The sequence below is a fragment of the Apostichopus japonicus genome, chromosome 10 (genome assembly GCF_037975245.1).
Source record: "Apostichopus japonicus isolate 1M-3 chromosome 10, ASM3797524v1, whole genome shotgun sequence".
NCBI lineage: Eukaryota > Metazoa > Echinodermata > Holothuroidea > Aspidochirotida > Stichopodidae > Apostichopus > Apostichopus japonicus.
The window spans coordinates 18,673,096-18,696,007 of NC_092570.1; the positions used below are offsets into that span (position 1 = coordinate 18,673,096).

The following is a 22,912-nucleotide window of genomic DNA, read 5'->3' on the forward strand; positions in this document are numbered from 1 at the left end:
ATGATGTCATCATAGCAAATCAGCTGAAAATGCATAATTGTGTTATTTTTCTTTGAAATATTTCTAATACTTATTTTATGAAATTTGATGAAATTTTTCTAGAACCAGATCCAGTTGGAAAGCTAAACAAACATTCCAAATGTGATCAGGTTTCAAAGGGTTAAATCAACAGGAAGGTTATAATAGGAAAGAAAAGCTTTTGTATAGTGTTTGCAATGATGTCATCAAAGCAAACCACCTTACATGACTCATTGGGGTGGGGGGGGGGGAAGGTTGGAGTAAGGAGGGTTTAAAGCAAGCCAAAATAAGTTACATTCAATCAGCCATATCTCTATAAAAGCAAATTGGGAAGGGATCCTGTACTGACAGTGTACAATATATTTCTTTTCCATTTATAAGTGTCCCATTTCCTGCTACCTGTATATATCCCTTTACATTGATAATGTTAATGTTTCAGCGCAATTAACCCCTTTTGGCAACTTCCGTGATTGAGGACTGGAGGAGGGACATCCTCCAAGAGAGTTATATATATATATATATATCATTTGGTTGTTGAGCTATGCAAACTCCAGTAGAAGGGGTGGGTGTTCTACTTCGGAGTAATATAAACTCATTAAAATCAGTTTTAGCATCCTCTATCTGCCAATTCTGTACCATTATGGATTAGCCAGGCTTTTTTTTTTTGTATAAGGGTGAGCCTTGACTTGGGGTGACCTAATAGTGAAGAATTTTAACTGTGTCGACCAAAGTATCGTTGCGGACAACCGGGCACCTTAACACTTTAAAATTGGACTTCGTCTGGAAGCCCTAAAGCATTTATTTGTTTACATTTTCCTTGCCCTTGACACTGATGTTAAGTTGCAGGACTGCACTCTGGTCCATTTGGGTAAACAAGGTGTATTCCATGGGTCGTTAAAGTTGGCTCTCTGCTCTAGATATCTCACTTGAAGAGGAAATGAAAATCAGTGTTTTAAACTGTGTGAAACAGTTGTACTACTGGTTATAGGTTTCAAGATGAGTTTGAAATTATATGGATCTGAAATTTATGGGTTTTTATAAGTTGGGAAAGGGGGGGGGGGACAGAGGGGGATGGGATGCCAACAGACGTGAGAGAATACTACTATCAATGGGCCGCAATGTTGCAATTGACACATTGTGATATCTATGCAATGATCAGTCAGTTATATCCTGTTTGTATTTAATATGTATCGTAGGTTAATCTGTCATTCCTGAACACACATACATAGCCATGCCTCACATGCGATAACTATGCAACGATCAGTCAGTTATATCCTGTTTGTATATGTATTTTAGGTTAATCTGTCATTCCTGAACACACATACATAGCCATGCCACACATTGTGATATCTATGCAATGATCAGTCAGTTATATCCTGTTTGTATTTAATATGTATCGTAGGTTAATCTGTCATTCCTGAAGACACATACATTGCCATGCCACACATGCGATATCTATACAACGATCAGTCAGTTATATCCTGTTTGTATTTAATATATATCGTAGGTTAATCTGTCATTCCTGAAGACATACATAGCCATGCCACACATTGTGATATCTATGCAATGATCAGTCAGTTATATCCTGTTTGTATTTAATATGTATCGTAGGTTAATCTGTCATTCCTGAAGACACATACATTGCCATGCCACACATGCGATATCTATACAACGATCAGTCAGTTATATCCTGTTTGTATTTAATATGAATTTTAGGTTAATATGTCATTCCTGAAGACACATACATAGCCGTGCCTCACATGCGATATCTATACAACGATCAGTCAGTTATATCCTGTTTGTATTTAATATGTATTTTAGGTTAATCTGTCATTCCTAAAGACACATACATAGCCATGCCACACATAGCCATGCCACACATGTGATATCTATGCAACGATCAGTCAGTTATATCCTGTTTGTATTTAATATGTATTTTAGGTTAATCTGTCATTCCTGAAGACACATACATAGCTATACCACACATGGGATATCTATGCAACGATCAGTCAGTTATATCCTGTTTGTATTTAATATGTATTTTAGGTTAATCTGTCATTCCTGAAGACACATACATAGCTGTACCACACATGGGATATCTATGCAACGATCAGTCAGTTATATCCTGTTTGTATTTAATATGTATTTTAGGTTAATCTGTTATTACCCAAGACACACATACATAGCGGTGTCAAATTAGCAGATCCCGGTGATTATTTCTCAAAGAAACTGTTGCAAAAACCACCTCTTTAAAATTTGTTTTGCGATGACACTCGTGCAATACTCTTCTAGTAAAACATTTACAGGGAGATAATAACTTGATCAAACTTTGTCGAAATTTAGCCGTGCTGCTCTCCATCTTTGATCTCGAAAAAACTGTCAATGGTTAAAGCAAATTCTTCATTTTGAGTTTTGTTTGAATTTGGAACATTAAAGTCAACATTTTATGTCAGTGATGAATGATGCCATATATTTTAAAGTAAACCTTTATCTCGTTGGAAGCAAACATGTATCTCAAACCTTGGGTTTCATTGTTTTAGATATCATTTTTCCATAGCTTTTCCACTGATAGATAACTTAATAATATTACAACATTGAGAGTTGGCACATATTTTCCCCATAGAAAAGCTAACCTTTTAGATACTAACACAAATGAAACAAAAGCAAAACACAATGATGATGTTTTCAAATTTGTATCCAAACTAGTGACTTAGAGCCAGAAGTTACATGTGACCCTCTGCATCCCACATTGGAAGACAGACCCCAAGATTTGAGTCTCAAAAAGCTATTTTTTGTCTAACTTGCCATTACACGAAAAAACGTGACCGGGAAATTATAAACAATGGAAAAAGGGGTTAAGACATTTTCTTTGGCTAAGAGTACATTTCGAAGCAGTGACAGGTTTACAAACCTGCGTTCATGTACTTTAATACCACATTAGCAGATGCTGGATACATAGCCACTCTATAAGCACACAAAAGTTAGGCACCAGATAATTTGAATGTTTATCATATGAGCCCAGAATGCAAAAGCAACTGAAATTTACTCACAGCCAGTCAGACCACCTCAGTTGAACAGTAACGTCGCTATGTATATTTGTGTAATAATTGTATACATATTCCACCACTGCTGCGGTAACTGAGGCCAAAGTAAATTGACATATTTTATTTTTGCTCGATATCCGGACGTCTTTTATTTACTTAAATCTTTTGTAATTTAACCAGTTAGTTGGCCTGAGCTACCGTGAATATAAGTACATCATGAAATGTTGCTGTGGACGTTTTTGACCGTACCATGTCAACATCTTGGCAGTCTGGTTAGAGTCTCTTCCGATGGAGATGCCACACGACGGATTTATTAGTGAGATGCTGTGAGAGAAGGTCCCTCTCACAGATGACATTAACCTTTTCAACAACATTTAAGGGCGGACGAGAAATAATCGTCCAAGTTGCTCTCCGAAGGTCGTAAATTTTTCCGCCATACGGTCTGAAAACTTTACCCAGTATCTCAACTATCTGCAATTTATGGAGATAATGATGACTTCCTTAGTGAAATAAATGAGAGGAAGAAAAAGATATGGTCCATGATTACATCTGCTCTGGAGTAGTTCTCATTAGGTTTCTCCTGCCCCGGGATTCTACGCGCAAGTTTTGGATGTACGGTTTATAGTACCGATTGAACTAAGTATGGACGACTTCTCAAAGCGCAAGTTTTGGATGTACGGTTTTATAGTACCGATTGAGCTATGTATGGATGACTTCTGAAAGCATAGATCTACGATTGTAACCATGTATACTACTAGTGGGAGTTGGGTGGGGGTTCAGCCCATCTCCCCTCCCCCCCCCCAACAAGGACAGAATATGACCAAACAATATGTACAGTGCATAAATATATAACATATGTATATGCAGTACAATTACAGTAACAAATTCTTCAATACTGTTTCAAAAGTTGCAAAATCTATATTAAAGCAAAAAAAGGTGGTTCCCCCCCCCCATACCTGTATAGAGTCATGGTTAGGCATATTCATGTATCTGAATATCATGGATTTGTCATTCGTAGTATCACAAAGCCTGCAGACGCTTTTCAGACTAAGTTTCGACACTCGAGTGACCATTTTCCAATTCATTTACCTTTGAGGAAAAGATCTTATGGAGGTACGTGACTTTGTATACTAATTGCAGTCATTCCATAGGACAAACAATTTTACAGAGTATACATTCCTTATTTTTGCTATGGAGTAGATCAACCGTCACAGATTGTGTCAAAAAATTCCTTGTTTTTGTATCTTCTTATTTCGAATACATAATCATCGTTTGATGACTTGGCAGTATCAATGTGGGCGTGCATTATTCATTTACAAGCTATATTAGAAAAAAAAGGGAATGATTTTTACCGTATCGCGTTGGTCCACAGACTCGTATATAAGTTCTTTTCAAATAATAGCAATCTACTCTTAAGGAAGATCATTTTGTTTCGAATGTACGCATGTGCATAGCCAGGTCATATATATATCCAATTTACACGTGTAAACTCACTTGAGAAATTCTTTTCATTTTAGGAAATTAATTTCAAAATTTCAGATGACATTTACTCAAACTGGTAATTTCTGAGTAAAAAGGATCTGTATTAGTTAATTTCCGCATAATCTGATATTAAACAGACCATTTAATTGGTGTCCATTTCAGTGTCTAGTATGCATGTTGGCTGTACTAATACCTGTACAGCAAACTGTGCAGTGAATGACAAGAACAGGGAAGTTATATTAAACATATCGTCATATCTACATGTGGTGTTTTTAAATGACTCATACAGCACATGCTATAATTCCCAAACCTAACCACATACATGATCCGTTTTGAAGATATAAAATACTGTGAGACTTGATCAAAGTCCATTTCTGAGATTTGTGACTGTTATAGAGTGACATTTATACAGGATAATTTCTATCTTTTGATATGTGAACAGCTGTACATGCCACCCATTAAAGGAGTGATAGAGAAGTTAATTTAGAGTGATTGAGGAATAGAAAGTTACATGGGCTGCTTGTTACATTTAAGTATTGAAAAGCTAAAAAAAAAGGAAAAAAAAAAGAGAAACGAAAAGTGGAAAAAAGAGAAAAAAAAACCCCACTACTTCACACCATCATAAATGAGTGCAGATATGAACTTGATTTTATATTTATACTTTAGGTTAGTACTTCCTAAGTGTTAGAAAGCCAACAGAAGCTCATATGAAAAGTTTATGAAACTCGATCCTCGCGATGAACTTTTCATTTTTCGATGAGTGTTGGGAGGTAGAAGTGGTTAATTATAGGTAGATTAGTAATAAATCTTGTCCACATCGCATTACATAAAGGGATTGCATTCTTTTGAATCTCTCGTGCACACATTACACACAGACGCACAGACACAAAACAAACACACACATGTTTACATTTTTCAGAGTCTTTAGAACACTGCAAGTCTATACACCTGAGTCAGAAGCCCATCCAGCTTTTCCGCCCAAATAATAATTGATTTTTGTCAAATTTGAAAAATATCAGTAATGTGTCAACCTGTATAGTGTCTATTTGTTAAACATACTTTCAGTAATGTGAATATGAACATGGATGGTGAAAGTTGGAATTCATTTCAGTTTTAATGGGTGGTATTATACCTGGTGATCATGAAACTTGAGGATAAGGGGGGGGGAAGGGTGGGGTGAGGTGGGGTGGAAGATGGGTGAAGGGGAAATTGAGAACGTATTTCCCCTCTCTCTATGAAGACTGCTCTGCTACAGTTGTATTTGACTGTAAATAAGAGCACGATTTAATAATTCTAGGACTGGCAAGCAGATCTCCAGTTTGCCTTCCTCTTGTAGACGACGCATATGGAAAGTAATTTAATTCGATTTCTCATAAAAAAGGGGAGAAAAATAATAGTCCCTCCTTCAAATAATATATTTTGCAGAACCTTAGATAGTGTAAGTCCCCGTTTGGATTAGATGATTGTTTACATATTGACAGGTCAGGTGTGCCAGGATTAAAGTAGTGTGTTTATACTGAAAATAAGAAAACATGTGCAATGGTGAGGAGCTAACGAGGAAAAGCGGTATAAATACATTTAAAACAACATTCGGATAATTAAGGAAATAAAGACAAACCAATCAAATGTCATAGAGTTCATTCTAGTTTTGTCATCATATTTCCGCAATTCAATTTTGGATATATGTGGCAATTCTGCCTAAGTCGAATTCCCAGGGGTTAATGCATGTGCTTCCGTCATATTGCGAACATTCGTGCCGGCGAAATTGATCTCCATAGAATTAATCATATAATAGAGAGATGCCTAAACTATGTTCACTGTAAATTGAAATTTGTCATTTTTAATGAGCAGCAAAAATCCTTCATATACAGAAAACTATTTGAAACGTGGATTTGTCATACCACTTTAATTTATGGAAACATTGAGGGTTGGGAAGGGGGGGGGAGGGAGGTTATGGGTGGTTGTAGATTCTTGGATCTCTAGAGAATTCTTTATAAGGAAATAAAAATATGGTTGCGCAAGGAACCCGGAAAGAGAATGAAGAAAGCACAGTGGGATCTGAATGTTATCTTAATGATATAAAATTATACACCGAAAAAAGTTATAAATTTCTTCGAAAGATAAACTTTCCCCTTGTTTGTTTATTTGTGGTAGGATTTATGTAGCTGGTGGTGATTTATTGCTGTATTGCTGCAGGCATAGTTCCAAACAATATAAATGTTAGGGGGGTATATTATATACATACATAGTTGAAAGCTGAAAACGAGCGGCTTTGTCTGGAATTTAGGAGACAAAATAAGGTGGTGGGGGGGGGGAGGAAATTGATCTAGCTTTTGGAGTTTTTTTTTTTTTTATCAATTCCCCACATAGTCGAAAGCTATCTTAAATGCATTCTGAGCAACGATTCTAAGGTGGAAGAGTGAAGCGGGGGGGGGGAGACCTACACGGGGGTCATATCTCAGGCCTAGTTGCTAAACATTGCTCCATCATTATTGTTCCAGTGTATGTGAGAATAATGTACATTGCTGAGTAGTAATAATGTACAGTAAAAATACATCTAATGCACTGTGTAGCTCTGTAGGACACTGTTGATCCAATCAGGTAAGAGGACTTCTTCCTCCTTCCCTCCATCCCACTCTCCATTTACCCACCCCTCCCCTATCCACCCATCCCAGCAGAACAGCAATTGATCTTTAGTGTAGCCGTCCATGACCCCTTTCCACATCTTAGGAGAAGTTTGTCTGATCTAAGAAATACCATGCTGAGAAATAACATGTTTTTGCTACCTACATAGAATTATAAAGCTCATGGTGAGGTTATAATTTTGCTGTCATAGCAACAGGTTTTGCAAGGTTGGACTTTGGAAATATGTTCACCAATGCCCCAATCTATGTGCAATGAATCAAGTGCGTGCATGGTTTGCAAACTTAATCTCAAGGAAAGAAAAAAAATTAGTATTCACTTGTATGACATGTTATTGGAACTGAAAACAAGGAGTGGAGGGGAGGGGAGGGGAGGGGAGGGGGGTATTTATGTTCCTAAATGTTACACTGGGATGTATAAACTTTGTTGCCATGGAAGTGCCGAAGCATCGTTTCACTTTCCCTTTAATTCTGATACTGTCACATCAGGTCACAAATGTCAGCCTTTAACTGACAAAGTCCCAATTAAGATCCAATTAGCTTTCAGTGTCCTTGGTAGTTATTACAATCTTTGTGTTACATTAGGGTTCACCCTGATGCTACTATGTAGGCCTTTTACTTCTGTCACCTTGGTGAGATACTGTCAGGGGGAGGAGGGGAGGGGAAGAGGAAGGGGAGGGGAGTGAGGCGGGATGGGGGATAGGATGGTGAAGAGGGTGGGGTTTGGGTGAAGGACAGCCGTCACCTAGGAACAGAAATACTCTGGTGTGAAAAGTATGTTTGGAATGAAGCGTATCAGATTGGTGAGACCTTGTCAGACCTAGATGAATCATTGTAAGTTCACCGTAAGTTGACTAGTTCATTCTATGTTAACTGTTAAGTTCAAAGTTTAGTGAGTGAGTCGAAATAGTTCACTATAAGTTGACTAGTTGATTCTATGTTGACTGTTAAGTTTAAAGTTCAGTGAGTGAGTCGAAATAGTTCACTATAAGTTGACTACTAGTTGATTCTATGTTGACTGTTAAGTTCAAAGTTTAGTGAGTGAGTCGAAATAGTTCACTACAAGTTGACTAGTTGATTCTATGTTGACTGTTAAGTTCAAAGTTTAGTGAGTGAGTCGAAATAGTTCACTATAAGTTGACTAGTTGATTCTATGTTGACTGTTAAGTTCAAAGTTTAGTGAGTGAGTCGAAATAGTTCACTATAAGTTGACTAGTTGATTCTATGTTAACTGTTAAGTTCAAAGTTTAGTGAGTGAGTCAAAATAGTTCACTATAAATTGACTAGTTGATTCTATGTTGACTGTTAAGTTCAAAGTGGAGCAAGTGAGTCAAAATAGTTCACGATTAATAATTTGTTCAAAGAGACTGTTTTATGCTAAATCAGATATTCAGGTCAGGCCTGTTGTTACATATATATCAACACATTGTGGATGGATTATGATGTTACACCATGTGTATACCATCACTTCTGTAATAAAACTTAAGTTTTTTATATCAGTTTGATGAGAGAGAAAGTGAAAGTTATGGCATCATCATATAAACAAGGAAGGTAAAAATCAATTATAATCAGAAAAGACATTAACGAAAAGAAACGAGACAAGGACTGCTGCATGCGTATATACATACACATCTGACTATACACAGTGCTGTAGGCATTAAACGTGGTGACATGGCACGCTGTGGCAAGCATGCATGCATGCATGCATGCTAGGAAATGTTTCTGCAGTTGTCCCAGGCCTTGAACTAAGTGACACAGGTTGGTTGTTGATGGAGAAGAACATCCTGGAATGAGAAATGTTTCAGGATAAGGAAGAGTTTAAGGGACCAAGGAGATGGCACTGTAACTTGTGGTATACAGTGAATAAGGAAGGACACAGGGGGTCACAAAATGCCTGGGTGTACAGCTTTATAAAGAAAGGGTAAAACTTTCAAAGATAGGAGGAGCTGCTTCTGTGGTTTATAAGGCCAAAATGTTCTATTAAATTTATGGTTAGGGCTTGCCTGCATTATGTCTTTATACCATATATGCTCTATGCAAGTGTTTTATTCTGTATTTTTCAGGAGATAGCTAGTAGAAGAGGAGGAGGGGGGGGGGTGTTATTGAGAGAGAAAAGGAAGGGGGAGGGGAATTAACTATTGGTGAACTGTTAGATACTTTTTTACACACAAGAAAGTTGTTTAAAACCTAGCTTAATATCCGGTTGGTTAGTTTGTAGACTGAGATTTTCAAAGTTCACTTTATTTTGACGCAGGTAATTGACAATGAACGTTTTATTTTTAAGTGACAAACTAAAAGTAAGTTTCGATGACCATAAACAAAACCTGCCCAGATTGTTATATGCAAATGAGGGTACTATAGGATGAAATATGTGTATTATTATTACAAAATGCCTTAGAGACTGGAATGCTGTTTGCCTTGCAACAAAAACGTTGCAGGTTTTCCAATTATAAGTTTTGAAAGGTGTAGAAACTTTTTTTTTATATTTTTTTATATCAGTGCCTCAAAAACTACATGTGACCAGTTGTGTGTATGCATGGAAGGCTAGAACGAAAAACAAAGGTTATGTTGCAAATACAAGCTATTTGCTTTGACAATTAAAATATGGGGGTGGGGGGGGGGGGGAGTTTCTAAGTGAATATCCTCAAGAAAGTTTCCCTCAAGTCTTACCCTTTTTCCTTTATCTTTTTCTTTTTAAGCTTATTAACACAATTATTAAAACTTAATTTGATTAGGTATTATAATTTCATTCATGTCTGCAGCTGACCAACATAAGAGTTATGAGTGGCTTAGATATCAAATACCTAATTAAGACTTCGACCCAGTATATTGATCTAGGTTTCTTTGTTTAAGCCGCTTTTCCTTTTGGTTCAGTCTTGAATGCTATCAGATGTTCTAGCCTATTTCCTGTTGTCGTTTGACAACGACACACTTAGCGTTCAAGACCGTTTCCCTCTGTACGGTCGTCTTTCACAACTTCGGAAGCAATACACCATAGCTTGTATCCCTGTCACATTTTGAATGGAGTGGAATGGTGAAATATATAATAAACTGGACAGCATTGACCCCAACTCGCTTACAGTAGGATCGATTTCTGAGAACCGATTCCAAATTCCTGTGAGTATGTTTAATATTGCAAAGATATATGTTCTGTAGATTACCATCATGCTTGTAACAAAACGTGCCTCATGTGTCAGTTGGTTCAAATGTAGGTAGTCTAAGGTTTGGTTTTTTTTTATCTTTGATGCCATTCTAGTATATCAGAGCATAGTTTCCTGTTTCGCAGCTGAAAGTGAAATGTCAATCCTATTTGGAGGTGTAATTGTGAGCTCGCATTGTTCAAACTGACGGGGAATTTTTGGGCATTCATGCCGTAGATTAGAACCATATCTGGTAGGAGGGTTGATACTGTGTAGTCTTGTTTCCAACTAATGGGTTTTAATGTAAAAAAAAAGAAGCATGGGGCTAGCTTTATAATTCATGTTGAAGCGTGGCAGTCTTTGCTGATAGCTGATGTAACAACATTGTGTGAATGTTGTAATATATATGCATTAAATCACAGTTGTGTTTTGTATGTAGTCATGTGTGTGTGTTTGTGTGTGTAAACTATTACTAATTTCTATCATGGCGGAGCGTTGCCTCTTCTCTCTTTGTCGCAAGAAATAAAAACAATACTGAGGATAAGTTGTATCGTAGAACCCCTCATCCAGGAGTAGATCTGTCCGACTCAAATGTTCTGAGTTTTTCAATGCGTGTTCAATAGTTGTGTGCCAGGACTCGGCCAAACGTAGCTCCTACAGAATGTACAGACTGGGTTGTCAAGAAACTAAAACATGTGACCACGTGTAACCTTCTAATCTGGAATAGGAAACTCACAGTTTGACAATTATACCTGACAGTTTAATAATTTAACCGGAATATTAATAGAAAGCAAAATAGGCAACATGATTTATTGCATTCAAGTAGTGCTCATTATCTTAACACTTCACCCAACTTGAGTTGAAAATAATTCTATGTCACTATCTAATCTGATAAACTTCTTCATGGTAGTCCATTTAGAGTTAAAGGAGCTTTCCAATTATGGTTAATTGCAGAGTCTGTAACCAAACTTACATAAATTAAACTTTAAACTACATTATTCAAAATAATCAATAGTTTCCCCAGCCATATATATTCCAACTTCAACAGTCTGAGGCATCCCAATTAGTAGGCTATATAGGCTAGGCTTTAGGATATATATATATATATATATTATATATGTATATATATATATATATATATATTATATATGTATATATATATATATATATATATATTATATATGTATCTATATGTATATATATCATCTGCCTTGTTAGTCTGGGAAGTTAGCCCCTATATGGTTATTAACTGTTCTTATCGAATCGTGTTTTTTTTTCTTCTTAAAAAGGACAAAAACGAATGGACAAATTGATAGATTTTAGTAATAATGACTCTGCCGTGATATGTTTATAATCATGTAACAAATTAGAACAAAATAATTCTTAAATTCAAGCATAATTTCCAGTGCGAAAGAAATTATATGAGGCCAATGGAAACTCAGCTTTAAAGTAAAACTTAAAAAAACTAATGATGTGATATTGTGCTGCTTTTTGCAAGACACTTCAAAGTATCTTTTGGCCTATACGCTACTTAATTTCCAAATGTTTAGCAGGGTACGCAGAGTGGTGACTTTTTTTGTACATTTATCTGACATTTTACATATAGTATAGCAAATACAAATCAACCATATACACCAGAGTCATAGATATAACAAATCCAATCATGTTATAATTGTCTACTTTACTCCTATCGCTCTATGAAAACTTGTCCACTAAAAGCTGCATTTTGATATTTGAAATAATTTAACATGAATTGGCTTAAATAGTGTCACCACAGAGGACGAGGGTCAAAAATGTGTTCAACAGGTTTAGACAAAGTAATGTGATGGGGGTATGTGCTTGTGTGAGGCCTTAAGATACCTCGATCTTCCTTCGCATATATCTCCATATATGCTATCTATTTTTCGCGGCTTTTGTAGTTATATAGATCTTCTGTGATTGGTTGATAGGAGTGCGAGATAATCTGCCTGAATGTTGCATCATACTTGCCGGAAAGCGACAGAGCAAACTGCAATATTGTAATATAGGTGTACTCTAAATTAATATGCATACAGCTAGAACAAAAGCGACATTGTCTATGGGCATGAAGTATCATTCAAACATTTTCCAACAAGGAAGTATATGAAAAGGCAAGGAACATTAATGGCCAATCCAGGAACATTTGCTCACAACTCTTGCTGTCAATCTCTCCAAGCCAACTCCCTCCTTACAGATGATGCGAAAATTCTTGAAAATATTCATACGAAATGGCAGCATTTTGTCCTGCTTAATGTTTGTGATACTTTAAACTGTCATTTGTTGCTTGCCTACAGTAACATATCAACATGTGATCGAATTTGGCTGGTTGGTTTGTTGCAGTAGAGATTAGAAATAGCTAATACTGTTCCATCAACATCTTCAGACTTGAATACTAGTAACCGCTATACCCCAACATCTGCTCCCCTGTTCCCTCTCCTGCCACCCCCCCCCCCCCCCCCACCACACACCCAATTTGTACCTAGTTGATATGCAAGGTTGTTTCAACTCATACCCTTCATTTGCATTTAAGTCTCATAGTGTCTGTAAAAAAAACATGCATAGAGTTGCTTGTTACCTCATCCACAGTAATTTTTTTCTCTCCCCCTCAGTAATATAGAAAGGTTGGTCTCATGGGTCCAGACGAGCTCATGTTGTTGCCGTGGATACGCATCTACCCAACTGGTTTCCTCAGTTTCTAGTCTAATGCATGGAAATTAGAACAACATAAGCTTTCAGATTATACTGCCTATAGAAAACGTGGCAATGGTGGTTTTTGGGAAGAACGTGCCTACCTATTCAGCTCTTTGTCTATTAGCCGCTCCTGACTGGTATAAGTTATTAGGATTGGGGTCGCTGAGGTCAAGGAAGATATACACCCACACAGCTAGCTTCTCCTGGTTACCAAGAATAGAAGGTGGAAAAAAAAAACAAAAGGGATGTATACAGGTCCAAAACACTGTAGCGCATTCCTCTCCAGACACCAGGACAAGTAGGGATGGTAGGGGTTACGTACCTAGGTTGTTTTCTATAAAAGACTCGGGTAATATACCTAATGCTCTCCCCAGCTGTTGTTTCGAACAATTTTTGAGTGATTTATGTGACACTTGGCACTGCTGGAGGGAATCTAGTGAACTACATCAAACCAGGACAAACCCTGAAAGATTCAGACAAGAAGAAAAAAAGGAAAAGAATAGAAAAATGGGAAAAAATGTCATAAACTTTACCTTATAAAAATTTGATGTTCAGAATATGGTAAACCTATATAACATAGCTGTCCTAATAGGCTCACTCACCATTGACTGATATTTGAAAGCTGAATCAACTGTTTTTTTATATTTTTTTTTATATAAATAGTTCTGACTTGGTAGGTGTGGGTCTGCATATAAAAGTGAGTGTAAGAACATTATATTTTGTTTTTACTTAAAATTAGTTAAAAAGTCAAATTATGTATGGAATTGTTCATGAAGACCACATTGATCAGTAAATATACTTGGAAGGGAAATTATTTCATTGCTCTGTATATCAGACACCAGTTATAGGAAAACTACGTTGCTGATATCAGTGACATAGTTTTCCTATAACTGGCGTCTGATATACGAGCATGCAAGTTTTGATCATGTTTGCTTGCATTATTGAAATGAGATATCTCATTTCATTAATGCAAGCAAACATGATCAAAACTTGCATGACTACATTCCTCTTGGGGATCTCGGTTTTGTGATTAATTGGATAGATTAAAAATGCGTTAATTGGTTTACACTTGCCCGAAAGGTGTTGTATAGTTTCTTATTGTATGTTGTTGTCTATTGATCAAGTAAACAATTATTCTTGGCTAGATAGAATCCCCAAAGTTTCCTTAGATTGTCAACTTACATATGATAAATCAGTATTGAATTCTTGGTGGGCGACATGAGGTAAAATTAGACTTATGATGACCAGACGTCACCGATTTACAGGGACAGTCCTTGATTCCAATGTTCCATCCCTGATTTAACAAGTGTCCAGGAAAATGTCCCAGATTCAAGAAGAAGTCCCTAAAAATTTGAAAATACGACATTTTATTCACAACAGATTTAGAAATGTCGCAAAATCTACCTTCCTGCCTGTTATAGGCTACTTTAAGTACACGTCATTAAAACACCCATAGATGTACACAAATACCTCTCGCACGGACAATCACAGAGATCAAAACAAGAACTACCATAATGTAGGGTATAATCCTATCCTACTATAATGTAGGGTATAGGCCTATCCAACTATATAATGTACTAGTAATGTACAAGTGTGACAGTGTTGCCTACGACATAGAAGTCATGTTACTCCTGTGCTGACCTATAGGTCTACTCTTGATTATGCCAAATCTGCGCTCTACCATACTAGCATTTTTTGCTCAAAGGGGAGGGGGAACCCCCCTTAGACCCCTTTCCCAGGCTGCACATTCCAACATTTTGTCCAAGATTCCTGTTTAAAAAATATATGGTCATCTTAAGTTAAAGTTAAAGTTGAAGTTAAAGTTGAAGTTAAAGTTGTACAACCAAAATGAAAAGCTGCAGCAGTTACAGAGCCTGGCTTCGATCAGCAGAGGCTGAACTAAATGATCTCAAACAATGGAGACAATCTCAGCATATTACCATAGAGCCTATTGTGTGATATTGCACAGCAAATAAGATGACACCCTACGTAGGATACTGCAGCCCCCTCAGCTTCTTTCTTATTTTGAGTGATACCCAGATGAGTTTTCTCTATGTATATATTGTATGTATTTTTGATCCTCCTGCAAGCTGGAACTCACGAAGAAGCCATCATTGGCTTATCAAAGCCGCAAGCTGACCGAAGTCAGTCTCTTAGATTCATATTTAACGTCCATGATTATGAATTGTCAACAACTCTGTTACTGGACGACATACATTAATCTTGGAGTGACTCGAACTTGGGGCCTTATGATTGAAAGGCACCGGCGTTAACCACTGAGCTAACACTCTTCTATAATTTGTCGACGATGAAACGCAGACTGCGTGCATTTAAAACCAAACACAAAATATCGACTTTACAAATACAAATTAGAGAAGTATGAATTGTGCTTTCTTGATTATCAGTTCGGGTGGTTGTTTTCATTTTTCTGTATGTGTGTGTGTGTGTGTTTGTTTGTCTGTCTGTGAATGAAGTGTCTTATTAACCATGAAATAACAATGTTGACAAGACATCCGCACCGCGTTAGTACCCTGCTCTGAATTATGACATCGCCCTTGAACTCCTAATGCTCACTCTCCTCGTCCATCCATCCATCCATCCATCCGTCTGCCTCTGTCGATGAAAGGCAGTCCCTGCAGGCTCGTCGTGTCGTCGTCACAGTCAGGTGTGCTGCTTGGTATTTTGGTTATCCTCGGGCTAGGATAAAGTCCTTTGATGTATCTGTTATGTTAGGATTGCGGCCTTCCTCGCGCATAAAGCGTCTATTGAGATTCACACTTAAGAGGTTTGTGGACTACATACAACACAAAACAAGAAAAGAAAAGAAGGGGGAAAAAATGATCGAACAAAGAACATTCAGGGAGAAAAAGGAAAAGTTTGATCTTTCAACCCTTACAATGATTCTTCTCCAGTTTTCTTTTATCTGAGGTATATGGAGAAGAAGAATAGTGTAAGAAAACAAATATGTAGAAATTATGGAGACGAAAAATGTTGGACTGTGAAAATCATTTTTGGGGCAAAAGGTTGTTTGGTTGAGATGACTTATATCTGCAGATGTGGGTAAAATATCAGTCGAGAAAGATAGATTCAGGCGAGATTTATCTTTTGCGAGATGTTTGTTTAAAAACGCTTTCAAGCACACTGTTTTTGTTCAGGGCAATTAATTTTGTTTTTCTGAAACTATTTGCCGTCTTTCATTTATTATATAAACATGTTTCTAGAATACATACAGGTAGAATGACATCGCCTCGCTTTCGTTATCAAATCAATTTAGACATTGCGATGGTATAGTTGGAATTAACGTGGTACTATTGAGAAGCAAAGAAATCTAACATCTGGAAGATCTGGTCTTGAAAATGTTCACCAAACAAAAAGGAAGAAAAGCAACCAATATCAGCAAACCTTGTAAATTGGAGAGTCGATGTGAAGTGTTATGTTATAAGCCATTCAGCTTGACCCACATGTACCTGTGGCTGCTTTAGCATTGTCAAATAACTGCCTCTCCGCGGGCCATGCCGACCGATACTATAAACACCTCGAGAACAAAAATTGTATTGCTCTCAATTGCCTGTTAACTATCTATCATTGTGATATAAAAGTTTCACAATTGTTGATGAAACATTCCACTCACAGAGCTCAGTTATAAAATGGTCAAATATTGTCCCCTCCCCCCTCCCCCACACCCTCTCTTCCTGAAAGTGCCAAATTTTGAGGATTGCCCAGAGTTTTATGTTGGTTGAATGGGATGATAGAGAGAGATGCATGCATGTATGCATGCATGGCATGCCTGGATGTTAAATATTTGACATGGCAATCTGAGTGGAATATATCACCTTCCTGCTTACGGTATAAATGACAGCCCAGCATGCTTTCACACCGATCTGTGACACCCTCCTCCTCCTCCTCCCTGTAGCTAAAATACCATTTACAGTCTTCCAAACCCTGGCAGACTATTTCCCATTTATACCCACGCCAAGACTGGCAGAGAACATCCTTTCCTTCTCCTCCTCCTCCTCCTTCCTGTGTTGGTAGTAGTACATGGTATGTTAAAGTAATGAGATGTGACAACCATTGCCCAAGGCTCATGGTAAAAACAAAGTTCCACACATACCGTCGTCGTCACTAAAGCCTCACACCTGCTCAATAGCCTTCATTGTGCACTGAGACCGCAATACCGCTTGACTCCCCCAAGTGAAAGATGGGAGGCCCCTCCTGCGCCAGTCACTCTCGTTGTGGAAGGTATCCGTATCACCGCTGTAATCCTGGTCTCAGCGATTCTGTTTTGCGATCGAGGCAGACAAAATTAGATTTGCCAGGATTTTTTTTTGTTTTTTTGTAGCAAACATTGATCTGTTATTTCAGATATGGATAATCTAATTCTGTCGCCATTCATTTTGTCTCGGCATCGGTTTTGTTTCAAGCGTTAGTGGTTCACGTTTTTGGCAGTTCGACAGCAGTGTACGTGACGGTTAGGACGAAATCAACTGTCAGTATACGATATGGGTGCATTGTAATGACATTAAGAGACAGATGCTATGCTATTGTCATAGAGAAATGTATATATATAAAGGACATCTTACACACACCCTTTGCCTCAATTATATTGACAACAAGTCAGTTTAGATTCTTGCGCATATGTTTACCAAAATCCCATGGAATCTGGATTCTTGTCACCCTTATTTTAAGTACCGTTAATGTAAAAACCAAAACATTTCTTTCATTTCAGTATAGTACTGTTTGAGATTTAACTTGACTATCTATGTATTGGTTATCTTGTATTAAGGAGATCTACTTACTCATGGCTCAAACACTGTTGTTTTTTCTGCATTTTTATGTTATATTTCTTTGAGAGAGAGAGGTGTGGGTGGGGGGAAAGAAGGAGAGAAGGGAAGAGCAATGGGGGGGAGGGGAACATTTAACATCCATGAGAAATATATTCTGTTTTGTAAGATTTTATACACAATGTCAATCAATAGAGCTGCCATTTTGATTTTGCCAGTGTAGCGCTGTGACATCTTTGAAATATGTTTCACACTGTCTTTGTGTTCTTGCACGTTTCCGTTATGGCGACAGCTTAAATTGATTCTACAGACAACTATGCTGGAATTAGGTATCGATAGGGAGAGATAGTTAAGAGAGCTTTGATCGGAAGAGAACTGATATTTGAGCATCTGTATTTTAATGAACATGCATACAAACAGACAAACAGACAAACATAAAGAATCTCATTGATGACATCTGTCTTCAATTTACCAGACTTGGTTCTTTCAATACAAGTAAATTGGATAGATTCTGGGAAGTTTATGCAATAATCAAATTGATTATTATTAAAGTTACTTGTCATTGTTTGCTACTTGGAATTAAAACTGACTTAAAATATATATTACTCCTCGTGTAGTGATAGTATAATGTAGCGTTTCCTCTGAAACACTACATCTTACAGAATACCTTAGAGAGTCTGAGCTCTTAGCAGATAATTGCTAAACAGCAGTTAATGATAGTTGTTCAGATTAAAGATGACAAATTTGAGATATCTTGGGTTTCAAAGGGTATACGCTTGAATTGAAGGGTATAACTTTTTATGAGAAAGCTTTTCAAAAACAAAAACAAATTTCAGTTCTGCAAGTACGAAAAATTCCATTTAAATTTTATCCCTTACATATTTGGCTTTGATAATAATATTTTTCATTCATATCACTTCTTTTGTGTGAATATAACGGAAACTGTTCAGACTTGCACAATAAAGGACAGTGTGAAGCTGTATGGGGTGAGCGTTTCGGCTTGTATGTGTTGAGTAATAACTTACTGCAGGCTTGTAGCATTAGACATATGGTCTACATCATCACCCCAGCAATATATAGTTGATCTGGCAAACTTAGCCAAACAGGAATGAATTTATAAAGAGAACCAACTGATACTAGCTTCAACAAACATTGAAGTATTACATGTTTTGATCTGTGGTACTGAGTGTGTTAGTGATACTCATTGCCTTGGTCAGTGTACATGACTTTGATAGTATTACAAGGCTATATATTCCTTGTGTATTAGTGAAAGCTGCTATGTTTGGCTGCTTATATGATCCTAGTTGTTGCAGGCTATGGTATTTGGCGATGACTGTTTTCTTAGCAGTAAAGCTGATAGTTTTGTCTTGTGATGATACTCATTGGCTAGAGGGTTGGCTATGACTGTTTCTTAGCAATGAAAGCTGATATTTTGGCTGCTATGATCCTAGTTGTTGCATGCTATGGTATTGGCTATAATAATTTTAGCTGTAGTGATCAGGACTAGTTGTTTCTGATGATACTGGTTGGCTATTAGAGATGCTTTATAGTTGTCTACTACAATGATCCTTGTTGGCTATGATGATCCTTGTTGGCTATGATGATCCTTGTTGGCTATGATTATCATTGTTGGCTACGATGATCCTTGCTGTCTCTTTTAATGTATCCAGAGCTATTGGTTATAATTGTAATTCTCTTTCAATGATATTGTATACTACACTTTATTCCATGGCTGGTTGTGTCAATTCTCTGAAATTAAAGACACCTAAAACATGGGCGGCAATCCATAGAGCTATTGAATGATATTGTGTACAGCTAAGTTTACATAGACACAGCATCAGAGCTGTCCTTTACATACTAATGTTATACCTTACATTATCTGATGATTCTCAATATTGAAGAGCCTCTTGCAAGTTAAATACATATCTATACCACCAGATTGGATCTATCGATTTTCCAGACTATCGTTCAATACATTAGATAGGCTGTTGATAAAGTATTTACCGAACATAGTTACTGTAAAACATGGACGGCAATCCATAGAGCTATTGAATGATATTGTGTACAGCTAAGTTTACATAGACACAGCATCAGAGCTGTCCTTTACATATTATAGTTATAGCTTACATCATCTGATGATTCTCAGTATTGGAAAGCCTCTTGCAAGTTAAATACATATCTATACCACCAGATTGGATCTATCGATTTTCCAGACTATCGTTCAATACATTAGATAGGCTGTTGATAAAGTATTTACCGAACATAGTTACTGTAAAACATGGACGGCAATCCATAGAGCTATTGAATGATATTGTGTACAGCTAAGTTTACATAGACACAGCATCAGAGCTGTCCTTTACATATTATAGTTATACCTTACATTATCTGATGATTCTCAATATTGAAGAGCCTCTTGCAAGTTAAATACATATCTATACCACCAGATTGGATCTATTGATATTCCAGACTATAGTTCAATACATTAGATAGGCTGTTGATAAAGTATTTACCGAACATAGCTACTGTACATGCACTGAGTGGCAGGACATAATCAAGCCTAATCGGATGTAATCGTGAGATGGGCCTTACAGTTGTCAACAAAGGGTCATGCCAGGAGGTGCTAAATTGATATCCAGAGATATTTTATATATCCATACATCTACCCTAATGCCTGCATTTTAATGCTCCATGACTGGTTAAGTGATCAATGTTATAATGTTGGTTTTTACATGAAATGTAAAGCAATGTAGAATGTGTTGATCTGAATAGCTGGAAGGAAACATTGGGCAAATCAGAAAGATTTTTGTTTTATTAAAGATATTAGGATATATATTTAGTCATGTATGTCTCGTCATCAAATACTAAGGTTCCTGTGTTTGAAAACTGCTCTTTTTTTTATACTTATTTTTATTGAGAAACTTGACCGTGAATTGATAACCAATTATCCCCTTGTAGTATATGTTCTTTTCACAGTAAGCTAACAGATGATCCCCTTGTAGAAGATGTTCTTTTCACAGTATGCTTCAAGTGAATGAAGGGTTTTATAGATACAATTCATATGGAGCTTTACCTGTACAGTATCCATGACATGGGGATGTTGGACAATATCCATTGCTGAAAATACTTGGTTTTCAAGTAATATAACGCCCAAGTTTAGCCTGCTTTAAAATATGATTAAACCCCCCCCCAAAAAACATTCAAAAGTACTTTCCATTACATAATAAGATATATGTCTCAGAGAGTTAAAAAAAAACCATTGATATAAAACCCCAAAAAACATTCAAAAGTACTTTCCATTACATAATAACATATGTCTCAGAGAGTGAAAAAACCCATTGATATGAGCAGTAAACTGCTGGTTAACTATTTGAGCATCAGTGATCATTATTTCACTTCCCAAACCTATATTGGGGGCAATTCTGATGACCTTTAGAGGGGGAGAAGAAGGGCCTCTCTATGGTTTGGTTTCTGCTCCAGTGAGCTGTAAATTGTTCCAATGATCAAAACCTTTTGAGAGCACATTTCACTTTTATTATCATACACGTGCTATTTGATACCGAGTAGCTTTGGCAGGCAATTATTAGTGTAGACACTCGATTTTAAAGCAAAAAAGTGCGAGTTGTACCCACTTAAAATGTGAGTAATTTGCTTCACAAGCGACAGTAAATATTGTAACAGTTCTTGTGGCTAATGGTTATACCACTCGACGCTATATAGGATTGGCATAATTACAGTTACAAAGGATTTAGCCATTACTTATTGCCTTCATCATAGAACCAATGTACTTTAATGCACTTTAAAGTCTGTGCAGTTGGCTAGGCAGTTATTTGCCAACATGCAGTTGGTACGTTGTGCTCGACTGGGATAAACAGTTAACACACTTTTTGTTTTTTGATCCCGCCGGTAACAACACCCTTCATATGTGCCAAATGTTTTAGTAAACTGCGTGTAAAAAACATTACAAAACATTTCATCATAAGATGTACTTGCATCTTAAATACCTACAGTACAGTGTTTGTCGAATCAGTATACCTGCGTGTGATGACTTAAAACAAAGCCCCTCGCTCTCGCTCCCCCCCCCCCAAAAAAAGAAAATGACTTTGCAGAAAGAAAACTTTAAGGTTTTGTGTACATAGTATGGTATATTGTCATACAGGCAGGGTTCAGTGTATATAAACTCATTACCATAGGGGTGTGTTAATCTTTGTATGATCAAGTCAGCTAATTGAAGCTTGTACTGTATAAACTTGACTTTGTGTACCCAGATGTCTGCAGAACCATCGCTCATGGCCGTGACTATAAGTTGTTGTGTGCAGGGTGCTTTTCTTTCTTGCCCAATATTTCCAGAGGTGTTATTCCGCTAGTAATTACCACAGCAGTGTTTGCTTTATACCTTTTGTTCTCCAGGAGAGCGTACGTGATGACCCTGGACCCCGACCTTGTCTATTGTTGTCGGAAAGATAGCATGAATTGCTCGGTGGTATGAATAGAAGTGTACATGGTGTGTGTGTGCCGGCGTGGGTATAGTACTATGTATGTATGGTTGTGACAAGGATGTTCATTCTATGGAAGTCTACCGTCTGTAATGCAATCAGTGTACTGTGACACGGTCAGACAGGTATTCCTGAACAAGTGACGCTGATGTCGTCAACAAAGGTCCCTGTAAAATACCATTAGTAATGAGTAACCACACAGTTAACAATCCTTTGGTGAGGTATACTGTAGGTCGTCGGCGCTAGCTCACTGCAGACAATGCCAGACAGTCCAAACAATGGTCATTCCGTTATGCATCATGACTACACATCCAAGAAGCATAATAGTTTCTATGCCGCCCCACCCTCAAAATGCTTTCTATGAGATGAGACACCGTGTTGCCTCATTGTTTAGCAAAGTTTCTGAATGTGTTGAAATAAACTTTGAAGGATACTTAAAAACATGGAAAGAAGAAGGTGTATTTTAAATGGAAAGAACAAGTTTGAATATTCATGAGCTGCGCTATAATATTGAGGTTGTACAGGACCAATTGCGCCCACATTAGTTAGAGATAGTCAGTCTCACTAGTGTAAATGACTGATTGGATTGTATGAAACATTTAT

General features: G+C 37.1%; 1 protein-coding gene across 20 annotated transcripts in view; it reads left to right on the forward strand.

Annotated features, from left to right (window-relative positions):
• The window catches only part of LOC139974903 (uncharacterized), a 203,710-nt gene that overhangs the window by 131,637 nt on the left and 49,161 nt on the right, over positions 1–22,912 (forward strand). Inside the window, exon 1 of one of the 20 annotated variants that reach the window (XM_071982444.1) lies at positions 9,929–10,303. The exons of the other annotated variants lie outside the window; for them this stretch is intronic. Coding sequence (XP_071838545.1) covers positions 10,208–10,303 — 96 coding nt within the window. The 5' untranslated portion in view covers positions 9,929–10,207. Of the gene's footprint in view, positions 1–9,928; positions 10,304–22,912 lie in introns of those variants that run through there. 20 annotated transcript variants of the gene reach the window in all.